This window comes from Cyprinodon tularosa, unplaced genomic scaffold (genome assembly GCF_016077235.1).
Source record: "Cyprinodon tularosa strain WSP-4 unplaced genomic scaffold, ASM1607723v1 ctg306, whole genome shotgun sequence".
Taxonomy (NCBI): domain Eukaryota; kingdom Metazoa; phylum Chordata; class Actinopteri; order Cyprinodontiformes; family Cyprinodontidae; genus Cyprinodon; species Cyprinodon tularosa.
Genome location: NW_024039015.1, coordinates 547429 through 569925, shown reverse-complemented (window position 1 = coordinate 569925; position 22497 = coordinate 547429). Strand labels below are relative to the sequence as shown.

At 37.4% G+C, this 22497-nt stretch overlaps 1 protein-coding gene across 3 annotated transcripts in view; it reads left to right on the top strand.

The window, feature by feature from the left end:
* Positions 1–22497, top strand: part of LOC119787944 (partitioning defective 3 homolog) — a 502126-nt gene that overhangs the window by 153521 nt on the left and 326108 nt on the right. For all 3 annotated transcript variants that reach the window (XM_038292032.1, XM_038292030.1, XM_038292033.1), the window contains exons 4-5: positions 3501–3682; positions 11552–11689. In XM_038292032.1, coding sequence (XP_038147960.1) covers positions 3501–3682; positions 11552–11689 — 320 coding nt within the window. The remainder of the gene's footprint in view (positions 1–3500; positions 3683–11551; positions 11690–22497) is intronic.

Below are 22497 nucleotides of genomic sequence, written 5' to 3'. Positions count from 1 at the left end.
AATCATCTCATTTACCTGCTTGAATTAAGGGTAAATACACTTAATTTAAGACAGTTGTACTAATTTTGAGATCATTTTTGCAGTGAATCACTATCAGATACACTTGGTTTATATTGTTTTATTTGTAAATGATAATATATTTTTGATTTATTTATTTTGTGACTAGGCCTTTTTAAGGTTTTCCTCATACTTCATCTCCATCTCTAAACTTTTTGATTCCCACACCATCCCGGTACGCTAATGTTCCTCTCCGTAAATGGCATTCTATTCCTATTCTGGATGATTCAGGTCAATGTGTATGAAGTGGAAATCCCCTGACACACAGAGGACATCAATATGTAGTCAGTGGTTAAAGAGAGAGCTAAAATGCCTCAGTACCATAATTTATTCACACATTGAACTTATACATGCTTGAAGAGTTCAAAGTAGCCTGGGAAGAAAACCGCTTTCAGAGATTTTATGAAGTCTTGGACACTTGACATTTATATTTAAATAAGACTGATGTAAAAGCATAAGCATAAAGTACACAACAAAAAAACACATATGATCCTTGTTCTTGGTTGGTCAGTACAAAAAGCACAAAACAAAAAAAGAACAGGGTTCCTACGGTCTGTAGTGACACTAAAAAGTATGAAATGTAATAAGGTTTTTAATATTTTTGTTTTCTATTACTTTGTATAAAAGATCTGTCATTCCTTTTGTCCTTCCACTTACATTATAGATTTATCTAAATAGACTTACTCTTTAAAATGCAGGGTAAATAAATGGCTGGTTGGCTTAAATCATCAATATTTTAGAGCTGACTGCTCCTGCTTTTCCTGTGCTAAGATGTGTTTTTTGTTGTTGTGGGTGTGATTAATTAAACGGTCAGTTAACGAGTGTTTGTAAAGAGCATGCTCCTTTATTGTTGTTGGAAAAGGTGGTTGGCAGGTTTTAATAAGGTCATGTGTCCAAATGTATGTAGGTCAGGCTAAGAAGACATAAACTGGATAAAAACACTCCTTTACAACTGACACATCCTTAAACGACGCCTTTTATCATCGTCAACAACAATATAAGGTTAAAAAAAAGGTCGTCTACTGCATGAATCTGGTTTGGACAACCAATGGCAAAACCAGACATGTATATAACAGTTTAAATTCATATTTTTTATTTGTTGAGCCAGTGGCCCAAGAAATAGCATGTGGGGTTTGCTTGTGGGGTTAATCATGTTTTTTGGGAATTTCATACCATTTTCCATTTAAAATGCAACCATTTTCCAGTCTAGCAATGTACTAAATGACTTTAATATTGACTTTTTCTGATGCGTACGCTGTACATGTCTAGATAGGTATGGCAAAGCTTTGCACCATGGCGATTCCTAAGAGGTGATCTGTTTCCCCTCCTAAGACAGTCGCTGCGAAAGTTAAATAAAGGACAAAGCAATACGAGGTAATAGTCCCCGGAGAATCCTGCCTCTCTGTGCTAAATTTTTGTTTGTGTACAAACCCATGACCCTGTGCCCTCGCCATAATCCCTCGCTACAGGGGCTGGATTAGGGCCTCTTTTTATTAGCCAACCACCCTGACGGTTCCACTTTGTCTTCGGTCTGGATCGATTGCTAGCCTACTCTGAAGTGGCAGTGCTGGATATTAAACTTGGGACCAGCCAAACCCTTTGGACTGCAGAGATAATCCCTCCACAAATTAAGTAGAGGAAAATTGGTTTGATAAAATGGGAGGGAAAGGTTCATATGGTGACATTCTTTACAGTCAACACGTAGAAAACAATGCATTATTTTATTTATAATGTGAAGCAGCTGCTAAAGAAAGCTGTGCTGTCATTTAGTCAAAGACAAGAATTCATTAAATGGATATTCTGTCAATGGTTACACAATTCAGACTCAATATAACTTGATTTATGTGTAAGCTTTCCCAAAATTCCTTAAAGGAATAGTACACCCAAAACATGATTAGCCTTCATTTTCTACTCACCCCCATGCTGAACAACACTCTGGAGTACTTTTTTGATATCTCAAATGCATCTGGAGATCTGGGAGGCTTCCTGCTGTCTGCTGACATTCAAATAATGGAGGTCTATGGTGCCCGAGGCAGAAAGGTCCATAAAAGTCCACAAAAAACGTGTCAATATTCCTCCATACTGGTCGTCCAATGTATTCCAAGTGTCCTGAGTGGGTAGCATCCAGAATTTACTCGAAACTAAGTCATTTAGAATGTTTTTAGAGCATAAACAGTAGTGTATAGGACTTCCTAAACGCGGGCGCATGCGCGTTCACGACGCTACGGAAGCCGGCAGACCAAACCAGATGAAAGTGCGCATTCAGCGTCTGCTCTTCCAATAATGCAAGCGTAGAAGAAGAAATGTGCCGTTTACCTGTGCAAAGAAAGAAACAACGAAAGAAAAATGTCTGAGGACTTCAGTGTTGAGGAAGAGCATGAGTTCTTTGCCGAGCTGAATGCGCTGGTTTGGTCTGCCGGCTTCCGTAGCGTCGTGATCGCGCATGTGCACGCTTTCAGGAAATCCTATACACTACTGTTTATGCTCTAAAAACATTGTAAATGACTTCGTTTCGAGTAAATTCTGGATGCTACCCACTCAGGAAACTTGGAATACATTGGACGAGCAGTATGGAGGAATATTGAAACGTTTTTTTGTGGACTTTTATGGACCTTTCTGCCTCGGGCGCTGGGCACCTCCATTATTTGAATGTCAGCAGACAGCAAGAAGCCTCCCAGATCTCCAGATGCATTTGAGATATCAAAAAAGTACTCCAGGGTGTTGTTCAGCAAGGGGGTGAGTAGAAAATGAAGGCTAATCATGTTTTGGGTGTACTATTCCTTTAACAGTTATGCTTTTCTTTGCATTTGACGGTAAAATAAAATCCCAATAAAATACATAAAATTGTGACTGGAATGACATGCAAACCTTTTTAAGACTTGTGTGACTCCAACATTCACTAAACTCGGACTCTGTTAGACCTTTGCTGTATTTTTATCGCCCTTCTCTTTTCACATTCCTTTTTGTGTGTTTTATGCAAAATAAAAAAATACTAAATAAAAAGTAAATATATATATATATATATATATATATATATATATATATATATATATATATATATATATATATATATATATATATATATATATATATATATATATATATATATATATATATTAAAATTGTGTACCTGATAACAGAACATTATAAGTTCTGGCATGGAAACATCAGGTCTGGATTTTATCACCACTTCTCTCATTATAGCCAAGATGAACATTAGTTAGTTATATGGCATTTATATTTTAGTGTAACAGGTTGTTTAATTGGTTTTGAAATGATGTATGCTGCAGTAAAATATTCAGCGATGTAGATTATTTCTCAGATATTGAGATGGTGTTTAAAGAAATCGGTACATGTTTGTTTCTACTGTTTCAGATTTAAGAAAGTCACATTTTCTGTTCAACATTTTTCTCACTTTCCACCCTCTGCTTTCCCAACGACAGGCATGTCGTTGAATGTCCGTCAAAGCAGCGACCCCTCCTTGGCTGACATCCCTCCAGGAGAGGTCATGATTGGTCAAGAGGAACCATCGAGGAGGAATCCGGCTCGCTGGTCCACAACACCTGGTTTCCAGAAGTACAGCGTTATGCCAAACACACAGGGTGCCACGGGCACCATAGAACAGGTAAGTAAAAAAATGATAGTATTGACTGTTTAAACAGAGGTAACTTCATTCATTCACTAGCTCAGCAGAAACGACATCAAACTGAGTTTATATTAAAAGCTTAACTTTGGATCATTGCTTCAATTAGATCTTGTTAGTTCATTTAATACTTTTAAAATCTTGCCAGTACCTTGTTAACCACTGTGCACCAGATGTGCTCAAATTGTTTCAAATCGACCTTTATGATGACAGATGAGTTCAGAGAGCTCTCCTGCCTTCCTGCAGTCTCCCTCATTTCCATCCGTTTCTCTTCCAACTACCTAAATCAAAAGAATAACTGTGAAAGACTGAAACACTGCCTGTAGTGGAAGTCCTTATCTGAGAGGGGCTTCTTCTGATGGCACCTCTTTTATCCATAAAAGGCCAGAATTTGTTAAACACATTCAGCTGCTTTTTAGATCTGTAGCTCCTGTATCTCCTTCCTGCAGCGTCCAAAGGGGACGTGAAGCCAATTAACATCTTAAAGCAGCTCGCTCTCTCCAAGGTCCTGGCAGACCTTTACTTCTGATAGAAAATGAGATATGTTACCAATCAAAACAGGAATAAATGAGAATGTGGGAATTGAGAAAGCCACTTCAGAAGTGATCAGGGTGTCCTGAAGCAGGGGCTAATTCTATTCAGACATTTTCATTGTTACAGCTATCATTGTCACTATCAAAAATTGGTATCATGTCTAGCTTGGCTTAATGTAGGTATTAGGTCTTTCATTAAAACTGACTTAGACTTAGACAACCTTTATCATCATTTCGTATACACAGAGTGTTTACAAAACGGAATTTTGGTTTTTTTACAGCTTTCATGACATTTCAACTGTTAGAATGTTCATAATTTGTTTTATCTTTCTTGTCGCTTGTGTCTGTAAGTACAATTGTTAACAGTTCTTGAATAGATGTCTTTTGCAAACGCCTCGTTCTATCCAACATGTATCTAATGAGAATAAGATAACAGCAGGAGATGAGGAAATATTGTTTATTCTCAATCAAAGGCTTTCCTAAATTTATAGAAACATTTTTAAACAGCAGTTTGATAGGTTAGGTTATTTGATAGGTTAGGTTATTTGTATGATTTTAATCAGTGTAGAACAAGCCATGTCATTTATAACCAGTCTAAATATTTTAGATTTTAAACTAGAGATGGTCAAATACTGACTAATACAGTAGGTCTATATGACTTTGATTAGGATTTAGATGCGACACATATTTCATTACTAAGACAGCTTTCTTTTTTTCAGAAAAGCACGATATAATCGGCCCCCTATCGGCCTTAAAACTGAATATCGGACATCGGCCACCCCATCGATATTTAACCCGATATTTGATCAGCTTCTGAGTTTCTAAAGTCTAAAAAAAAAATACTACTTCTTCTTCTTCCTCAAAAACTTCTTTTTTACAGACTTAAAAACTTCTAAAGACGAGGGAAAAAATATTGATACATTAAAATATCCCAATATCTTCCTATGCTGATATATTGCCATTTAAAAACACCATATCAATCTCTTTTACTAATGAAATATTGCTATATGTCATCGTTATGCTACGAAATCCCCCCAAAATTCACAAATGTTGCCATATTTTTATATGTTGATATATTGACGCGGTATCGATCTATTTTACTAACAAAATCTCACAAGAATTTGCAAAATATCACAAGAGTTTGTAACAGAACGATGAAATTTCACGAGATTTTGAAAGTAAAATAGATCGATACCGCGTTTTTAAAAATCTATTTGATATCAGCATATGAAAATATATTTGAGTATATTATTTTTCAAAGTGTCAGAAATGGATAACAAAACTTCTATTTTCAATGACTACTTATTTTTTTTCCAGCTTTAACATCAGTATCGATATCGGTTATCGGCTACTTGAGTTTTAAAATATCGGCATATCAAATATCGGCCAAAATCCCAATATCGTGCATCCGTAATATTTTTTCTTATAAGAATAAGAATATAGACAGTATCCCTCCAAAATAGAGTGAGAACGACAGTTTAGTTTTGTTCTTCCATTTGTTACCTTCTTTTAATAGTAAAATAAAAGAAAGGTTAGGTTATCTTTTCAATCTCTCTCAACATTGACTGGCTCTATTTCTTTGTTGTCTTTTTTTATTTTTATTTAACCAAGGAAAAAAAAATCCCATTGAGATTAAAAAACCTCTTTTTCAAGGGAGTCCTGGCCAAGAGGCAGCAAAGTTACATAAAAAAAAAACATAGATACAGTCTTAATAGCCATGCTACCTGAAGTAAGGCTTTTTAAGAATAATTCTTTATTAATTTATTCCTTTTGTCAGCTCCTGTATTCAGGGGTCGCCATTTACAACTTGCTCACACATCTTTGGTCAAATCTCTATCAACCTGTTGTTATAAACAGTTTGTTTGACACTTGACCTTTATTAATAAATTATTCTAAATGTGAAGGTTATATTTAGGGCTCATTTTGCAAATCGATTCATCTCTCGATTATTTTTTAATTTAATCGATTAATAATTGGATTGCCATCCCCCAAAGAAGATTCTTTATGAAATTAAACCAGGTTAAACTAAAAAATTCTCACTTGAGGAGTTCTGGATAGAGCATATTGACAGAAAAGAAAGTTCTTTTTTTTATATTAAATGCTAAATGTTTACTTTTTTTTTTTTTTTCCAATTTTGATGTAACTGCTCTAAGTGGGTTTCTATGTGAGCTAAAGACATATTTTACAATCTCTATACTCTAGTTAATGATTAATCAATTACTAAATTAGTTTGTGATTATTTCAATAATTGATTAATCACTATTAATCTGCTTAATTGTTTCAGCCCTATTTATATTATAACCAACCTCCAAAAACTAGAGCTTCAGCACTGACCAAAAATGTTAGAGACAAGAGGAAGAGTAAAACTGTGGTCTGGAGGTTAGCGATCTACTTGCTCATATGGTAAACTTTAAACACAACACCTTGAACAATTAGAGGCTTACTTAATAGTTTTTAGAATAATACTCCTAAATAGGACTTTGGTGAAAGCTTGTTCTTCCCAAAATACATTTAAATAGATCCACTTACACAAAAAAAGCACAATGTTTTTCCACTTTCTTGATTTATTTGATTTGATTTCTTTTCCCGAAATGTCAAACATCCCCATGCAGCTGAGTCTGATTTTATGAAGCCAACAGAAGTTCTCAGTCAACAGCTAAAAGCGTAAACTCATCACATCCCAGTTGCTTCACAATACTTTATAGCATTTCTTTATAGTCGGCAAACAAGAATAAACAGCTCGTGCTTCTGCGTGCAAGCTGGATCAATCCTGCTCCTTCACATTTGGCTTTCTCTGCATTTTATGATATATGTCGTAAAAGTTTGTGAACAGGATTCAGTTGTTCCTCTGCGGCTAAAACTGTAATGGTTATTAAGGCTGTCTCCCTATCAGACTCTACATGGTCAGTTGAATTTTATGGTCCTGTCTGCATTGCTTCCTCAGGCCCCCGTCATGGCACATTGAGCTTTGCTGAAAACATGTGTTTTATTAAAGCATGCAAGGGTCAGGAGTCTGATTTCTTTATTTACAATTGTTAACTGTCGTCTAACATTTAACTTTCCAAGCATAACTTGTTGTCTTTACACATTCTTATCTTTCTCATTGCCTCGCTTCTCACGTTTTACAACTAAAGATCGGCATAGTAAAGTACCTTTTTAACATATTGAATATTGTACTCATATCTAGACTTTAGGTTCTTCGTCAAAATTGTATTTTTTGCTTTCGTTTCTAAAATCTTAACTCTAAGTCATATATCTTGAATCCCCCAACAATGGGTCGGGTATTTATTCTATTATTATTCTAACTCGTCCTTTGGATGATGTTCTAAAGTCAACTTTATTCTCAGGTTACCTTGGAAAAAAATATTTAGATTGGTTCTTTGTATGCAACTTTGGAGCTTAGATTTTGCACAGCTTATGCCTGAATACTGTGAGGAAAGCTCAACAGAATGAAAGAAAACACTGAATTATACTGAATAATTTCTACATTATACATCTTCTATTAACTCTTTCAAATACAGGCTAATTATCTTTTATCGTAAAGCTTAGACATTGCATGCTGTCTTTTACTTTGCAAAAAGTTTCCATCTAACCAAGTCTTTTTGATCTTGTTTTGAGAGAGCAGATTTTCTAAGTTAAAGGAAAATTCCGGTTTTTAACACTTTTAGCCCATTTTCTGTAGTGTCCAGGATGAAATCGAATGATCGACACCAAAATTTTGACAATTGGTCCTGTCTCTGCTATTTGGCTCATTTAGAATCAACCCCTGGCTGCTTCAGAATGGCTTCCATAGTGCATGTCCGATAATGTCCTTAAAACAACCTTAAACGTTCTTTTTTTAAAATATGCTACTCACCAGGTCGTCAGCGCTGTTCAATGACGTTCCAAAAAAAGTTTCGTAAAGAAAAAACGTTCCTGTAGTGTTTTATTTAGCATTTTGTAAATCCCATTGAGTTCTGTTGGAATAGTCAATATCCCTCCGCCACCGGAAACGGAAATGGGGCCTGTTTACGCTTAGTTGTAGTCTTTTCGCAAGGCCCAAGTGTTTCTGCTTCACTCTGTGTACTCCGACGTCGAGGTGCTAACGTCTCTGTTAAACACTTTAAAAAACTCTGAAAATGGAATACGAAAGGTGGATTCTTGAGGAGGACATATTGGACTTTGAGTTTGACGGTAGAGGATACCGTCGCCAACTAGTGGTCTGGAGTGTGCAACGCTTCAGATTCGAACGGGAAGCGGAAGTTTATAAGCGGTTGTGATGTATCGGAAAAAATAGTTCTGGGATTTACAAAATGCTAAATAAAACAAGACAGGAACGGTTTTTCTTCACGAAACTTTTTTTGGAACGTCATTGAACAGCGCTGACGAACCGGTGAGTAGTATATTTTAAAAAAAGAATGTTTAAGGTTGTTTTAAGGACATTATCGGACATGCACTATGGAAGCCATTCTGAAGCAGCCAGGGGGGGGGATTCTGCATGAGCCAAATATCAGAGACAGGACCAATTGTCAAAATTTTGGTGTCGATCATTCGATTTCATCCTGGACACTACAGAAAATGGGCTAAAAGTGTTAAAAACCGGAATTTTCCTTTAATTCATCTTTTTTTAAGACAAGATTTTACTGAAAGTAAGTGCAATAATCTATTAGTGCAGTGGAACAATTTCAATTCTTTTTTAATATAAATTATTAGAGGCTTATCTGGTATATCTAGTGGCAAACTACATTAATCTCACTGTAATCTTGGAATTAATCTAGATTAATCTAGAATAAACTGGCTCATTCTGAATTCCACCAAAGACATGCATGATTTGTGTGTGCTGCCTGTAATGATTTCAAGAAGTCTTACCAAGTGCATTTTTTTTAAAATAATTAAAGTCATATTCATTAAATTACAACAGGTGTTTGATAAGGCTTATTGGTTAGAATAAAAGTACCTTTGGGAAATTAGAACATTGCAGGAGGTTTTAAACACATTTTTCAGTGACTCCACAGTTTCTTTCCCAGAGCTCGCCTCACCCCACCCCACCCCACCCCCCCGTAGACATATAACAGTTCATTTTATGACCGATGTCCATTTATAGCCTGGTCTGGTATGGGCTGCACTTCATGTAAATACAACATGCCTTTTCTCTATGCACATATGTTCATATTTCTCTTTAGGGATGTTCTTCAGCTGCTATAAGTGATCCACTTCTTCCCATGATGTGCTTTGTGATTTCTATGCATGTTTTGTTATTCTATCTTTTTTTATGTGTTCCATTCATTTTGATTGTGACCAAAATGATTTATGGGTCCATGATGAATAGATAAAGAACAGAAACCAACATTTCAAAACATCCCTCTGAGAAATCAGTCTTTATAATCAATTTCACTTACCTGAGTTATTGAAACAAATGTACTTTTCTGTAGTGTTTGAATTACAGGATTTCAACCTTGTACAGTTGGTGGGCATCTTAAGAATAATAAAGAAAGAAAGGTTAAAATGAATCCTCTCTTCCTGTGGAAGGCATGCTCCAAATGCAAGGGAAACAGTCTTAATACCTACCTTACCGCAATGCTCAACTCAGTGTGTAAAAGATAAGACCCCCTCATCATGATTTAAGACGGTGTTAATGTTGTGGGTGTTTCCCTTTCTTTGCATGATATAATCCTATCAAAAGTGTTGTTCTCAGGAAACAGGTAATTTCTTTGATATAAACACACCAGAGCCGGCTCTAGGTTCTTCGGTGCCCAACAGAGTGCCTCTTTGCTACCCCCTCCAACTAAGAAGGCCCTCTTCACAAAAAGCAACTCTACAGCTATGCCATAATTTATATCATTTTGTATTTTAAATACTTTTTAAAGACAACATCCTGAAGAATATATATATATATATATATATATATATATATATATATATATATATATATATATATATATATATATATATATATATATATATATATATATATATTCACACTCTAACCAAACATTTTAAATTGCATGCACATGTGTTGGGCGCAAAATCAAAAGCAATATAAAGCTGTACAATTAAAAGCAAAACCAAAATGTCAAGGTTAAGACAACAACTTAGAACAGCAACGCTAAAGAATAAATGTAAATTTGAAAGATAAGTAGCCAAAGGATATCAAAATAACCAAATGTTTTGCAAATGTCACAAGGGTGAAATACAACATCAAAACCAGCATAAAGCCACAGTATGAAAAGAAAAACTAAAATGTCAAGGTTAAGACAGTAACTCTGAAAGTGCAAACAATAACCAACAACTCGAAACACTAACTGTCATTGTAAAGAAATATATGCTTTATATTTTTGTCAACATTGCCATAAATAAAACTTTTAAACATTATAACACTATGTGTAATCAACGTAACCTTAAATAAGAGAGATCCCACTTGAAGTAAAATAAGTTTTAGTGTTTTAAGGTTAGGCTTAGGCCAAGTTGGGCTATTTGCAATAATCTAAAACAAAAAACCATCCCTGAGCTTCCCAGTTTTGCTCAAAATTTAACTCTTCTGGCCTTCCTAGAAGTAATGGCTTTCAGGATTTCCTAATACGTATTTACATTTATTATATTTATTTTTTAATTCTGCAACATCGCACCTGGCTAGCAGATTGGCCGCACTTTTGAACGCCGCCATGAACACACTTCCTGTGGATTCTTCTTCATTGGCATTAGGCAGGTTGTCCTTCCGGCCACCATACTGGGGACCAAATACAGGAATAGAAAAATAAAAATTGAAATAGTTTCAGTAATAATCACACATTGATCACTGTTTCAGTAGAATCTTGGTTCCCAGCCCTAAATAAACACAACTTTGTAGTAATACTTCCTGGTGTGTCTTGAAGTCCTTTCTGACTTAATTCACTTTCTTCAACACTTGGCAGAAAAAGTTGATGTTCTGTGTCTGAAAACTAATTTTTTAAAACAAAAAAGGTGAAGAAAAAAATGACCAAAACTACATTATTAAGAACTAGTATTAAGCGAAGGAGCAAAAAGACCCGTACATGGGAGGTTGAGATGTTTGTTGGAGCAGACTGAAGGAAGGGTCTCATTGGTTCTTTCTTAGACTAAATTAAATGGTTTGCTTCAAATGTCAGGTTTTCTGTGTATCTCTAATTTCTTAAACTTCATTTATAACATTTGGATCAAGCAATTAGTTTATGTCTATTTGTTAGAAAGTTACGTCTAATCTATTTCATTTTTAAGCCGTGATCATTTCAATGTAAGAATTTTTATTTTCCCTTTAAAGCTGTGCTGTATCGCCGTTATGTAGTGAAGCTTTTCAGTAACTCTACATTTTCTTGATTGGCAGGGAAGAGGAGCCCAAGTCTATCGGAGTCTTCCTCGTGATGCGACTACCTGGGCTGCTCAGTTTCAGAGAAACATGATTCGTTCTTCCCTTAGTGCCAATCATCCAATGGTCGACCAATGGCTTGACCAACAGGAACAGGTAGGATGTGAATCTAATACTTTACCTTAATAAAGATTGCATCCCAGTTTTCATATATACTTGCCAATAAGCCAAATTAATATAAAACTGAATGGCTTTCCATAACTCCTGATTTAATCAACTATTATTACCAAACTGATATTTGAATGGTAAGAGGTACAATAGAAAGTCCCTTTGCAAATATCACTTAATAATGAACTTGATTAAACTTTGAAGGAACATTTCACACCACAGATCATAGATCAGCAGTTTGGTATGAGGCACTTCTTGGTAATTAACACTGAAACAGCTCAATGACCTTCTAGGAGAACCAATTGCTGCCAAAATCAAGTTTTAAATTCAAGTCACTTATCCTTGGCTATGGAGGGAGTTTTAGGTCTGCAATCAGCTAATTACACTCAGCAATGAAGCATTTTGACCTCTGCAGTCTTTTGAAGAACTTTTCGGCTTTTTTTATTTCAGCAGAACAAAAGCCTCATGATTACATGATGAATATGCAAAGTTAATGAAATTTAAACCTGGTCCAATACATACTAGTAGGAAAGAAAAGGATCCCATCTTGTTTGTTTACTGGTAGCACTAATCTGGCTTTTGAAATGGTAAAAATGACAAATGGCCTATACTTATATAGTGCTTTTTCAAGTCATGAGACTTGACCAAAGTACTTTACACTCATTCGGTCATTCACCCATTCACTCACACTCTGATGGTGGCAAACTACATTGTAGCCACAGCTGCCCTGGGGCTCACTGACAGAAGCAAGGGTGCCGTACGCTGGCGCCACCGGGCCCTCGACCACCATCTGCAATGCAGGTGAAGTGTCCTACCCAAGGAAACAACCACAATGAAAGTGTTGTCCACATATTACTAAGTAAAGATCATACAGTGGACATTTTAATTTCTAAATTACAACTCAATAGTTTGCCATGTTTCAGGCTTTTTGTTTAAAATGCTTTGGTTAGTTAGATGTAATAAAATTTCCTCATAAATGCACTTTCTAAACATAACATGTTTTGCTGAATGTGTTTTTTAAATCTCAGCTTTTGTATTGTAAACTAGAGACTGACATTTTTTCGGGAATCCCACGGGAATCCCACGGGTCACGGGATTCCCGTGGGATGGGAGTCAGTATTAGTAACGATCACGTGATTGGGATGGTACAGGATTAAACATTAATGGGAGCAGACAGGAGCGGGAGTAAACCAATAATAACAAAAAAAAAAAACTAGGATCGATGCCAAAAAATAAAATAAAATAGAAAGAAAAAAAATCCAGTACTGGCGCCGCCATTTTGTAGTTTTTTTCCTTGAAGCCTACACTATATTGCGAGTCAAAAAAAACTACACGACCCAAAAACCAACAGTGCTTCCGCTCTGAGTTTTTCACCCGCGCTCAAAAACAACAAAAATGGGAGTGGTGCAGGAGCGGGAGTCATTCTGAATGGGAGCGGGAAGTTAATGAAATTTAAACCTGGTCCAATACATACTAGTAGGAAAGAAAAGGATCCCATCTTGTTTCTTTACTGGTAGCACTAATCTGGCTTTTGAAATGGTAAAAATGACAAATGGCCAATACTTATATAGTGCTTTTTCAAGTAAGGAGACTTGACCAAAGCACTTTACACTTATTCAGCCAATCACCCATTCACTCACACACTGATGGTGGCAAACTACATTGTAGCCACAGCTGCCCTGGGGCTCACTGACAGAAGCAAGGCTGCCGTACGCTGGCGCCACCGGGCCCTCTGACCACCATCTGCAATGCAGGTGAAGTGTCCTACCCAAGGACACAACCACAATGAAAGTGTCGCCCACATATTACTAAGTAAAGATTATACAGTGGACATTTTAATTTCTAAATTACAACTCAGTAGTTTGCCATGTTTCAGGCTTTTTGTTTAAAATGGTTTGGTTAGTTAGATGTAATAAAATTTCCTCATAAATGCACTTTCTAAACATAACATGTTTTGCTGAATGTGTTTTTTAAATCTCAGCTTTTGTATTGTAAACTAGAGACTGACATTTTTTCGGGAATCCCACGGGAATCCCACGGGTCACGGGATTCCCGTGGGATGGGAGTCAGTATTAGTAACGATCACGGGATTGGGATGGTACAGGATTAAACATTAATGGGAGCAGACAGGAGCGGGAGCAAACCAATAATAAAAAAAAAAAAAAACTAGGATCGATGCCAAAAAATAAAATAAAATAGAAAGAAAAAAAATCCAGTACTTGCGCCGCAATTTGGAAATTTTTTCCTTGAAGCCTACACTATAATGCGAGTCAAAAAAAAACTACACGACCCAAAAACCAACAGTGCTTCCGCTCTGAGTTTTTCACCCGCGCTCAAAAACAACAAAAATGGGAATGGTTCAGGAGAGGGAGTCATTCTGAATGGGAGCGGGATGGGAGTGGGAGTTATTTCACCAGGAGTGGGACGGGACAGGATTTAGATTTCTACTCTGGCCTGGGATCGGGACGGGACACCATTTTTTTCTGTGGGAGTGGGACGGGACAGGAGTGAAAATCCACTCCCGTGTCAGTCTCTATTGTAAACCTTATATCTTTGAATTTAAATTATATTAATAATTTTGTTGTAAGAATAAAAGAGAATTTCACCTGAATTTCCCCACGTATTACTCTATCCTTCTACTCTTACTATTTCAACATCAGACTAAATTTCAATTGAAACATTATTTGAGCAGCAAAATTCTGATATTTTGTCAATAATTCAATGAATGCAATAATAACATAACTGTCCAACAGTTGGTAACTGAGCAACATCTCACTTCTGTTTTCTGTTGTGATACATTTAGTGGAGTAACAGTGTAAAGTGTTGGTTATTGCAGGCTTGACTCTTCACTTCGCACCTCCTCGCTCTGTTGGTACTGTATGATTGAGTCAGTCTGTGACTGGTCCCTCTACTCCTCAATCTGTCAAAGGAGAGAAAATATGCTTCCTTTAAAAGTTATTAAAAGTGACAGAGCCTCTCAGCAGGGAGAGCAGAAATGACCTTGGGAGGTGTTAAAGTGCTGAGCTTAATGAGAAGAAGATTTCCCCCAGTTCCAGTGTCAGGCTCTTAACTCTTCATTATTGGCTACCTGCTCTGACTTGTATAGAAAAATTAAGTGAAGTCAAAGAAAGGATGTGGGAAGATGAGTAATTCTAGAATCTGTTGAAAGTAAGAAGAGTCAAAATGAAAAAAATGTTTGATTGATCTTAAATACAAAACCAAATAGTTTTTTCTCCCCTTGTCATTTCGCTGTATTCACTGTTGTTAGAAGCTGAGCTACTGTGACCAAATGGAAGATCAGTTAAAACTGAAAGTTGTCTATGTTGGTCAATTATAACTATTTTCCCTCCTCAAGTTTAAAAAAAAGGTTCCAACACACTTCATCACTCTCCGTCAAGGATTTATTGATGTAGCGTTTTGGTCGGGATGACCTTCATCAGACCTTCATACGGTTACATCAGTTAATCCTTACAGTGATCCTTAGAGAAATACAGTTTGTGGGAACTTTCCTTTAAACATGTGGGCACGTTTTGGGCTACGGCCCCCTCCTACATTCCTATGCCTTCAGGTGTGCTTACATTTTCTGTTCCCTTTTGGAACCTAAGAAATTTCACTGCAAGTTTTATAAAAACATTATAAGCAAACAGCTAAACATTCAAATATTCAATATTAGAAAAAACGTTTTTTGATGTGCTACACTGGTACTAGATGCACTGAGAAATCTACTTTTGAATCTGACAAGCAAAAACTCAAGTATTTACCCACAAACACTGTACTGTACATCTAAAAACCAGGTCGGGCTCAGCTCCACAGTGAGGTGGAGTACAAGATTAATATGAAGCTCATTAGAGTGAAATGCGCTGCCTTGGCAATTTGTGCAATTTTGTGCTGAAAGCCCTAAAAAGAAAACGCAGCTATGTATTTAGACAAAGACATAGCTGAGCAAACATGGCTACTATGGTCTGTCAATTTTAAAGAAAGAACTCCATTTCACTCCCTACCCTGCCATGCTTCTGTGTTTGAGAGTGTGAAAGGAAGAAGCAGAAGAAGAACCCTTGTTTGCACATGCCTACTGAGCAATTTGCCCACAACAAAACATCTTTGATTATCTCCCGACCTTATGAGTCCTGATCGAGAGATGGTCCAGAGAGGCTGATTGCCCCTCGTTACCCCATGTACACTACACAACACACGATGCAATACGAGGCTGAAAGTCGGCCCGATCAAAAAACTAACGACTGGAAAATCGGCCCAACAAGGGCAAAAAAGCGCACAGTGTATGCCTGGTTTAAAGCAGAATAGTGAAAACCAGTCTCTATGTCCTCCAGCAGTGTAAGCATATAGCAGCATTGTTGTAGGGATAGTTTAGGATAACCTGAGCCATTCTATAACTATAGTTATAAGCAATTATATTTTTATTCAGTATATATTTTGTCTTTGTTAAAAGGGGGCTCATTTCTGTTAGACACAGGGTTACATAATGTCTTATAAAAAACAACTTACTTCTCACTAAAATAATACTTTTAAAATAAACATGATTAGTGTTAATTAAGATTAAAACAACTATTTTGAAATCTAGAACTACTTGTCAACCTCACTGTATAAATGAATTGGTTCTGTTTTCAGTTCATTTTAGAGACACATGCTTAATTGATCTTGATAGGTAACTCTGAAACAAAGGAAGTAAACAATAAATGGATGAATAAATTCATAGCTTTTGTTATGTGTGTTTTTTTCTTTACAGCGTTTATATTGCAGTAATAACTGGACTGGTACAGCAGAAATTATTTCCCTTCAACTTTCAAAAACATGCATCTGTTTTTTTTAAGTTTGAAGCCCTGCTAATCCACGATTAAGGTTTTGGCCTGAAACACCTAAGCAAATATGTTCTTATAAATATTAAAGATTATTATTTTAGGACAGAGGTTATACCAGCAGAGTTCTGTAAATATTTAATGAATAACAGCAGGAATACCACAGCTTGAGAGCAGGCCTCCTCACGGTGGCTAATTCTTTTAGCTGGCTGTTTGTAATCTGACAGCTGCGCAACTAAGATGAGTCACTAAACACAAATCTGCTCATTAGAGGTGAAAGTTGATGTTTGGAAGCAGCATCTATTTTCACTCGCTCGAAGTCATGGTACCTGCCTTTTCTTCCACACATGAAAGTTTAATACTTTCTCTTCTTTGTCTATTGTACGGACAAGCAGCACAGCAGTATATGATTTTGACATGAATAGACAATCCACGGGTTAATTAAAAAGAACTGTTATCTACAGAACTGGCAGAGATAATGAGTCCACACACACATTCACATATATATAACAAGGTCTTAGGGAAGAAAAAACACCCCAATTAGCAGTTCTTTGTTTGTTGTGGATTATGTGTCTCCTTTAATTTTTCATTGTTATCCACAAGTAAAAATAGAAAGGGAAAAAAAAAGCGGAAAACAAAGAAACAATGTCAAAATTATTTTTATGAAACAACTGATCCTGTCTGAATGTTACAGGTTTATCCACAGTTGAGTTTTCCATCATGTCCCAACAGCTGCCATTCATCTTTTTCTTTTATTGTTCCACTGAGTCATTCTGCAACTTTTAGCAAATATTTTTAAATAGATATTGTCGTTTCCTAGCTAATGCATGCAAAAGGGCTGATCCTAACTCTTAAATTTAGTTTTATCTTTTGTTTTAAAATGGGTCCCTGCAGGTCCATAGGGTTACAATTCTCTGATATCTATGAAGAAAAGTTATCAGTTGAAAATTTACCAATAGCAGTGACTTAGAGACTTAGCAGGGGACTTACGAAAGCAGTAAGCTAGGACTAAACGATACCATAAAAATACAAAAAAAAAAACCCTTCTAGATTCCAAAATAAAAGCTTATTTGAAATATACCATCTCTACTAACACATGTCAGAACATTCCAGGCACTTGTGAGAAATCTGGTTTACAAGTCTATTAGTCGTCTTCCCCTCTCTCAGTGCACTAAGATACCAGTCTGCTATGTTGAAACATTGGCATGCATGTTTTAAAATAAGATTTATTTTATTTTGTTTTTTGAGTCGTGTTGTTGTGTATTTTCTCTTTGTGGACCATGAGTCTGTTGTATAATGAAATCTCTTTTTATCTACTAAAAATTAGTTTGACTTTGATTCAGTCATAAAGCCGTATTAGCGTAACAGTGGAATTTTTTTATTGAAATTGTGTTCCCTCATTTGTTGATCCATCCAGGCTCTTTTTATTCGACAGAAGCATTAGGATGGTTTATAAGTTTCCACATTATTAAAGTGGTGAAAACTTACTCTGATGAAAACAATTTCAGGCTGAATTTCTAATTGATCTGTAATGCGATGATATTATTTATCCATTGTTTATATATATGCTGATGTATGATGACTTCCCTGTGTAGATGCTACTGATCACTGTTCTTTGTGTTGCTGACAAAACTGTAATAGAGAATGAATGGCTGTGTCCTTTAATAATATGATTTCATCAAAAAACAAACCAACGACAAAAAAAAAATAAGCTGCACAGTTAAATGTGTATGTGCAAGGGTATACTGGTCTAATTACTGTCATGATTTTATCTAGAGGTCTGACCCAAAAATACAGATACAGTAAAACCAATTCAGAGAGACACTGGTGAAAAGTTTTAACAGGTTTATTGAAGAGTTAAGGCTCGGTGCGGAGTTGCTCAGAACTCAGCTCGACCGGAACTGGAAGGTGAAGGGAAGACAAACGATTAGTTCAGGCTCAGTGGGACATTTCATTCGAGGATATGGAGAAGAGGATCTGGTGGTTGACTCACATTTCCAGAGAAGTCGTAGGATCTTTGACTCCAATCTGTGTGCTGTTTTCCAGTGTTATTCTGATTCGGTGGAGGGCGGAACAGGGTTTACCCAGAACTCTGATGGTTGTTGCTGAACGGAGCAACAACCACTCAGATTTCTTGCGGTACTTGAACGGGTCGTAATGGAGATGATTCCCTTGCTCAGAGAGTTAACTCAACGTCCTCTTCAAGGAAGAAGGATCCAAACCTCCCGTTTGAATCCCCAGCTTGGTTTGAGGCTCAGTTGATTCCTTCAGCGAGAGAAGGTCAGAAAAGATCCAGTTTCGCAGGAAGACTTCCTGCCGAGAGGCAAAAACAAAAAACAAAGTTAAAACTCAGGTAGAACAAGAACTCAGTCTTTCTCAGTAAAACTCAGCTTGGCTAGAGTACCCAAAACTGGCAAACACTCTGGCGTCGAGGTAGTGGCAATCAGCAGCTTAAGAGCACTCCGCTAACGAGGCAACCATCAACAGGTGTGTGAGGAGGCGGACCAGAACCAGGCGCCTCCTGATGGCGGAAGGGAGAACAACACAGAACGACAAACACACAGACTGGAGTCCTGACAATTACCAACTTATAACTCTTACTAATCTAGGAAAACTGAATTTTCAATTTTTTACCCTTTTTATTGAACAAACTTCAAAATACATCAGGCTTTTGTCTTGCTGGAAGGATTTAAAATTACTTACAATACTTCTAATACTCAATAGCAGAGATGGGAAGTAACGAAGTACAAATACTTCGTTACTGTACTCAAGTAGATTTTTTTGATATTTTTACTTTACTTTACTACTTATTTTTATGGCGACTTTTTACTTCTACTCCTTACATTTTTACATGAATATCTGTACTTTCTACTCCTTACATTTTTAAAAATTGGCTCGTTACTTTAGTTTTGAATCATTTCAATGGAGTTACCGTTATTATTTTTTCACTTCATCAATACTAAATTCAATCTACCGTATTTTCACGACTATAAGGCGCACTTAAACGTCTTTTTTTTCCTCAAAATGTGCGGTGCGCCCTATGGTGCGGTGCGCCTTATGTGTGTTGTAACTGCGACTTTTGAGACCACCTCATTGAGGAGATGAGGAAAGAGTGGCTGAATGTAAGGAGACCAGGTGTTTTTTTTTCCACCCCTCACCATCGCTGTTAATATGTAACTCCATGCGTGCCCATCTCACAGCTGATGTGAAAAACATGGGGAAACAAATTAACGCTGTGCTCGCTGTTCAACCGCTCGACATCGGTGTGAACCGGACCCAGCAGGTGCAGCAGAAGCAGCGAGTTTACATGCAAAGTCAATGGTTGACGCGCATATAGGTGCAGCAAAAGGTCCTGCAGCGCGTTTTGGTGCAGCACGTCGGGAGCGTTTAAGCATCTGACGCACCGCCAACGCGCTGCTGCTGCTCAGATGGAAAAATTGAAGTTTTGCTGCTGGACGCGCCGCATCAACCAATCAGAGAAGCTGATCTGGGAGCTGACAGCAGACAGACACAGCGCTCTGATGACATGATATTAACGCAAATGAAAAAGGCTGGATGAATGAGGAGATGATGAAAGGCAGGTGTATGTGAGGAGACCAGGTGCTTTTTTCCACGCATCACCATCGCTGCGTGCCCATCTCACAGCCGATGTGAAAAAAAGATGAATCAAATGAACGCTGTGCTCGCCGTTATCTCGGGGTCTGACAAAGAAACTTCAACCGCTTGACATCGGTGTGGAGCGGCCGTTCACAGTAAGGCTGCGAGCGGCGTGGGAGCGATGGATGACAGACGGAGACCACAGTTTCAGGATAAGTGGAAGGCAGCGCCGTGCAAGTTACGCCACCATTTGCGGATGGATTGTAGATGGACTGTGTCTGCTGGCTCTGTTGTTCAAGCTTTTGCAAAAGCCGGCATTATTTCTGAGGAGCTGCGCTGCACGGAAAGTGACTGACAGCGCAGAAGGGGAAACTGGCATGTCTGATTTAGCGCAGCTGTTTTATTCAGAGGAATGCTGAGGATAACAGAGGATGATGACTTTGATGGGTTTGATTAATACTTTGTAATAAATACATGAATAAAGCACAATCATACTCAGTTTTGCTCCCGCTCTATTTTTCTACCTGAAAACTTAATTCAACAGCTGCCTCTGAGCGCGTCTCCTCCTCTTCAGCGCGGTGGCTGGCAGGTGTTTTTTCATCTAAATAATCTAAATCTTGCAGCTATATTTGCTGTGATCAGTTGGAATAAAGTAGTTTTAATATGTTTTTAAGTGAGAAAGTCCACCTGAAAACTTAATAATTGCAGTCAGTTCATCCAGATTATCTATTTCTGTCGGAGGCGCTCAGACCCCCACATACCAGCGGTGCACCGACAGTAGAAATCCTTTCGTTCACCGCGGCTGCTGGCAGGTGTTTTTCATCTAAATAATTTTAGCTGCAGGCACCAGGATACCGGTAATAAAAGCGAACATATTCCGTCGGCAGGTTTCAGGATTTTAAGTTAATTTAGGAGTGATCACAGCGCTGTGTCATCTGCGATGTGTCTGTCTCACGGCCAGCTGCCAGGTTTGATTAATACTTTGTAATAAATACATGAATAAAGCACAGTCATACTCAGTTTTGCCCCCGCTGTATTTTTAAATACGCAGTAGAGGTATTTAAAGGTAGTAGAGGACATGTACCTGTATATAAAAAACGCGCCCTATAGTCCGGTGCGCCTTATGTGTGTGTTAAATACAGAAATGGGACACATAACTGAGAGTGCGCCTTTTAGTCCGGTGCGCCTTATGGTCGTGAAAATACGGTAATTGGATGGGAATCTACGTTGCATTTGACGCACCACTACAAGATGAATCGACAGATTCGGCGGTATTCATTCGCGGCAAATCATTGCAGCTTGGTGGCGGTGGCGTTAGCATAGTAGTATGGACGATGAGATGATTGAAAATGAACACAACAGAGATCTAGACCTATTGGCAGACATCCATTTAAAATGTAGGCAACGGCATGAAAAAAGTGGTTTCTACTTTTACTTTTATACTTTAAGTAAATTTACAAGCCTGTACTTTGTTACTTTTACTTGAGTAAAGAAGTTTAATCAGTACTTCCACTTTTACCAGAGTATTTTTTAACACAAGTATCTGTACTTTTACTCAAGTACGGAAAGTGAGTACTTTTGCCATCTCTGCTCAATAGTGTCACAGCTACTCTTAAGCTACTCTCTGTACCTGAATGCTCAGGCTTATTTTAAGTATTTTGAGATTGAGGTCAAACTTTTTGCCAGAACTCTCTTGATCCTAATGAAATTTCAGGTTAAATAAAAATATTATGCAAAAAACTGAAAATTGATAAAGGAGGACATTTGATCTGGCAGTTTTTCAGGATTTAACTTTAGATCTCAGATCGTGTTCTGATTTAATTTTTTTAAACATTTTGTCCTCTTTGTGTAGAAGCCTTGATGTACACACTAAACACAAGGCCAGCCAGCCTGTGGTTAAATCTGTCAATTGTCTGTTGTTTAGCCACCCAATCAATAAATTCATTTCGGTGTCAGATGGTGCCTTCGGAGATTTCATAAGCTCCACCTCCGTCCTAAATCCCCTCTTCACACACACATCCTGCCAAATGTGGCGTGGAGCAGAGCATGCTTTATCAGCCCATATACACCAAGGCCTTATGAGTTATTTTTCATATAAACAGCTGACGTTAATGCCGGTCTATTATCCCACTGATGAATGTTAATGGGCCTTCCCGCTCAGCATACACACACAGTCCCTCACACACCCACATTTTGATCTGGTTGAGTGGCTCTCTGCTGTGTTATTTTTCGGCCTTGATGAGGAACCTGAGGCCATTATCATGAGCTGCACCCGAGTCTGGACTGACACCAGCTGTCCATCAGTGGGATTTAAACCAATCAACAGCTAATAAACACAAATCGCAGGGAATATATTGGAGTTGTATCTTCAAAGTTTATACTTTT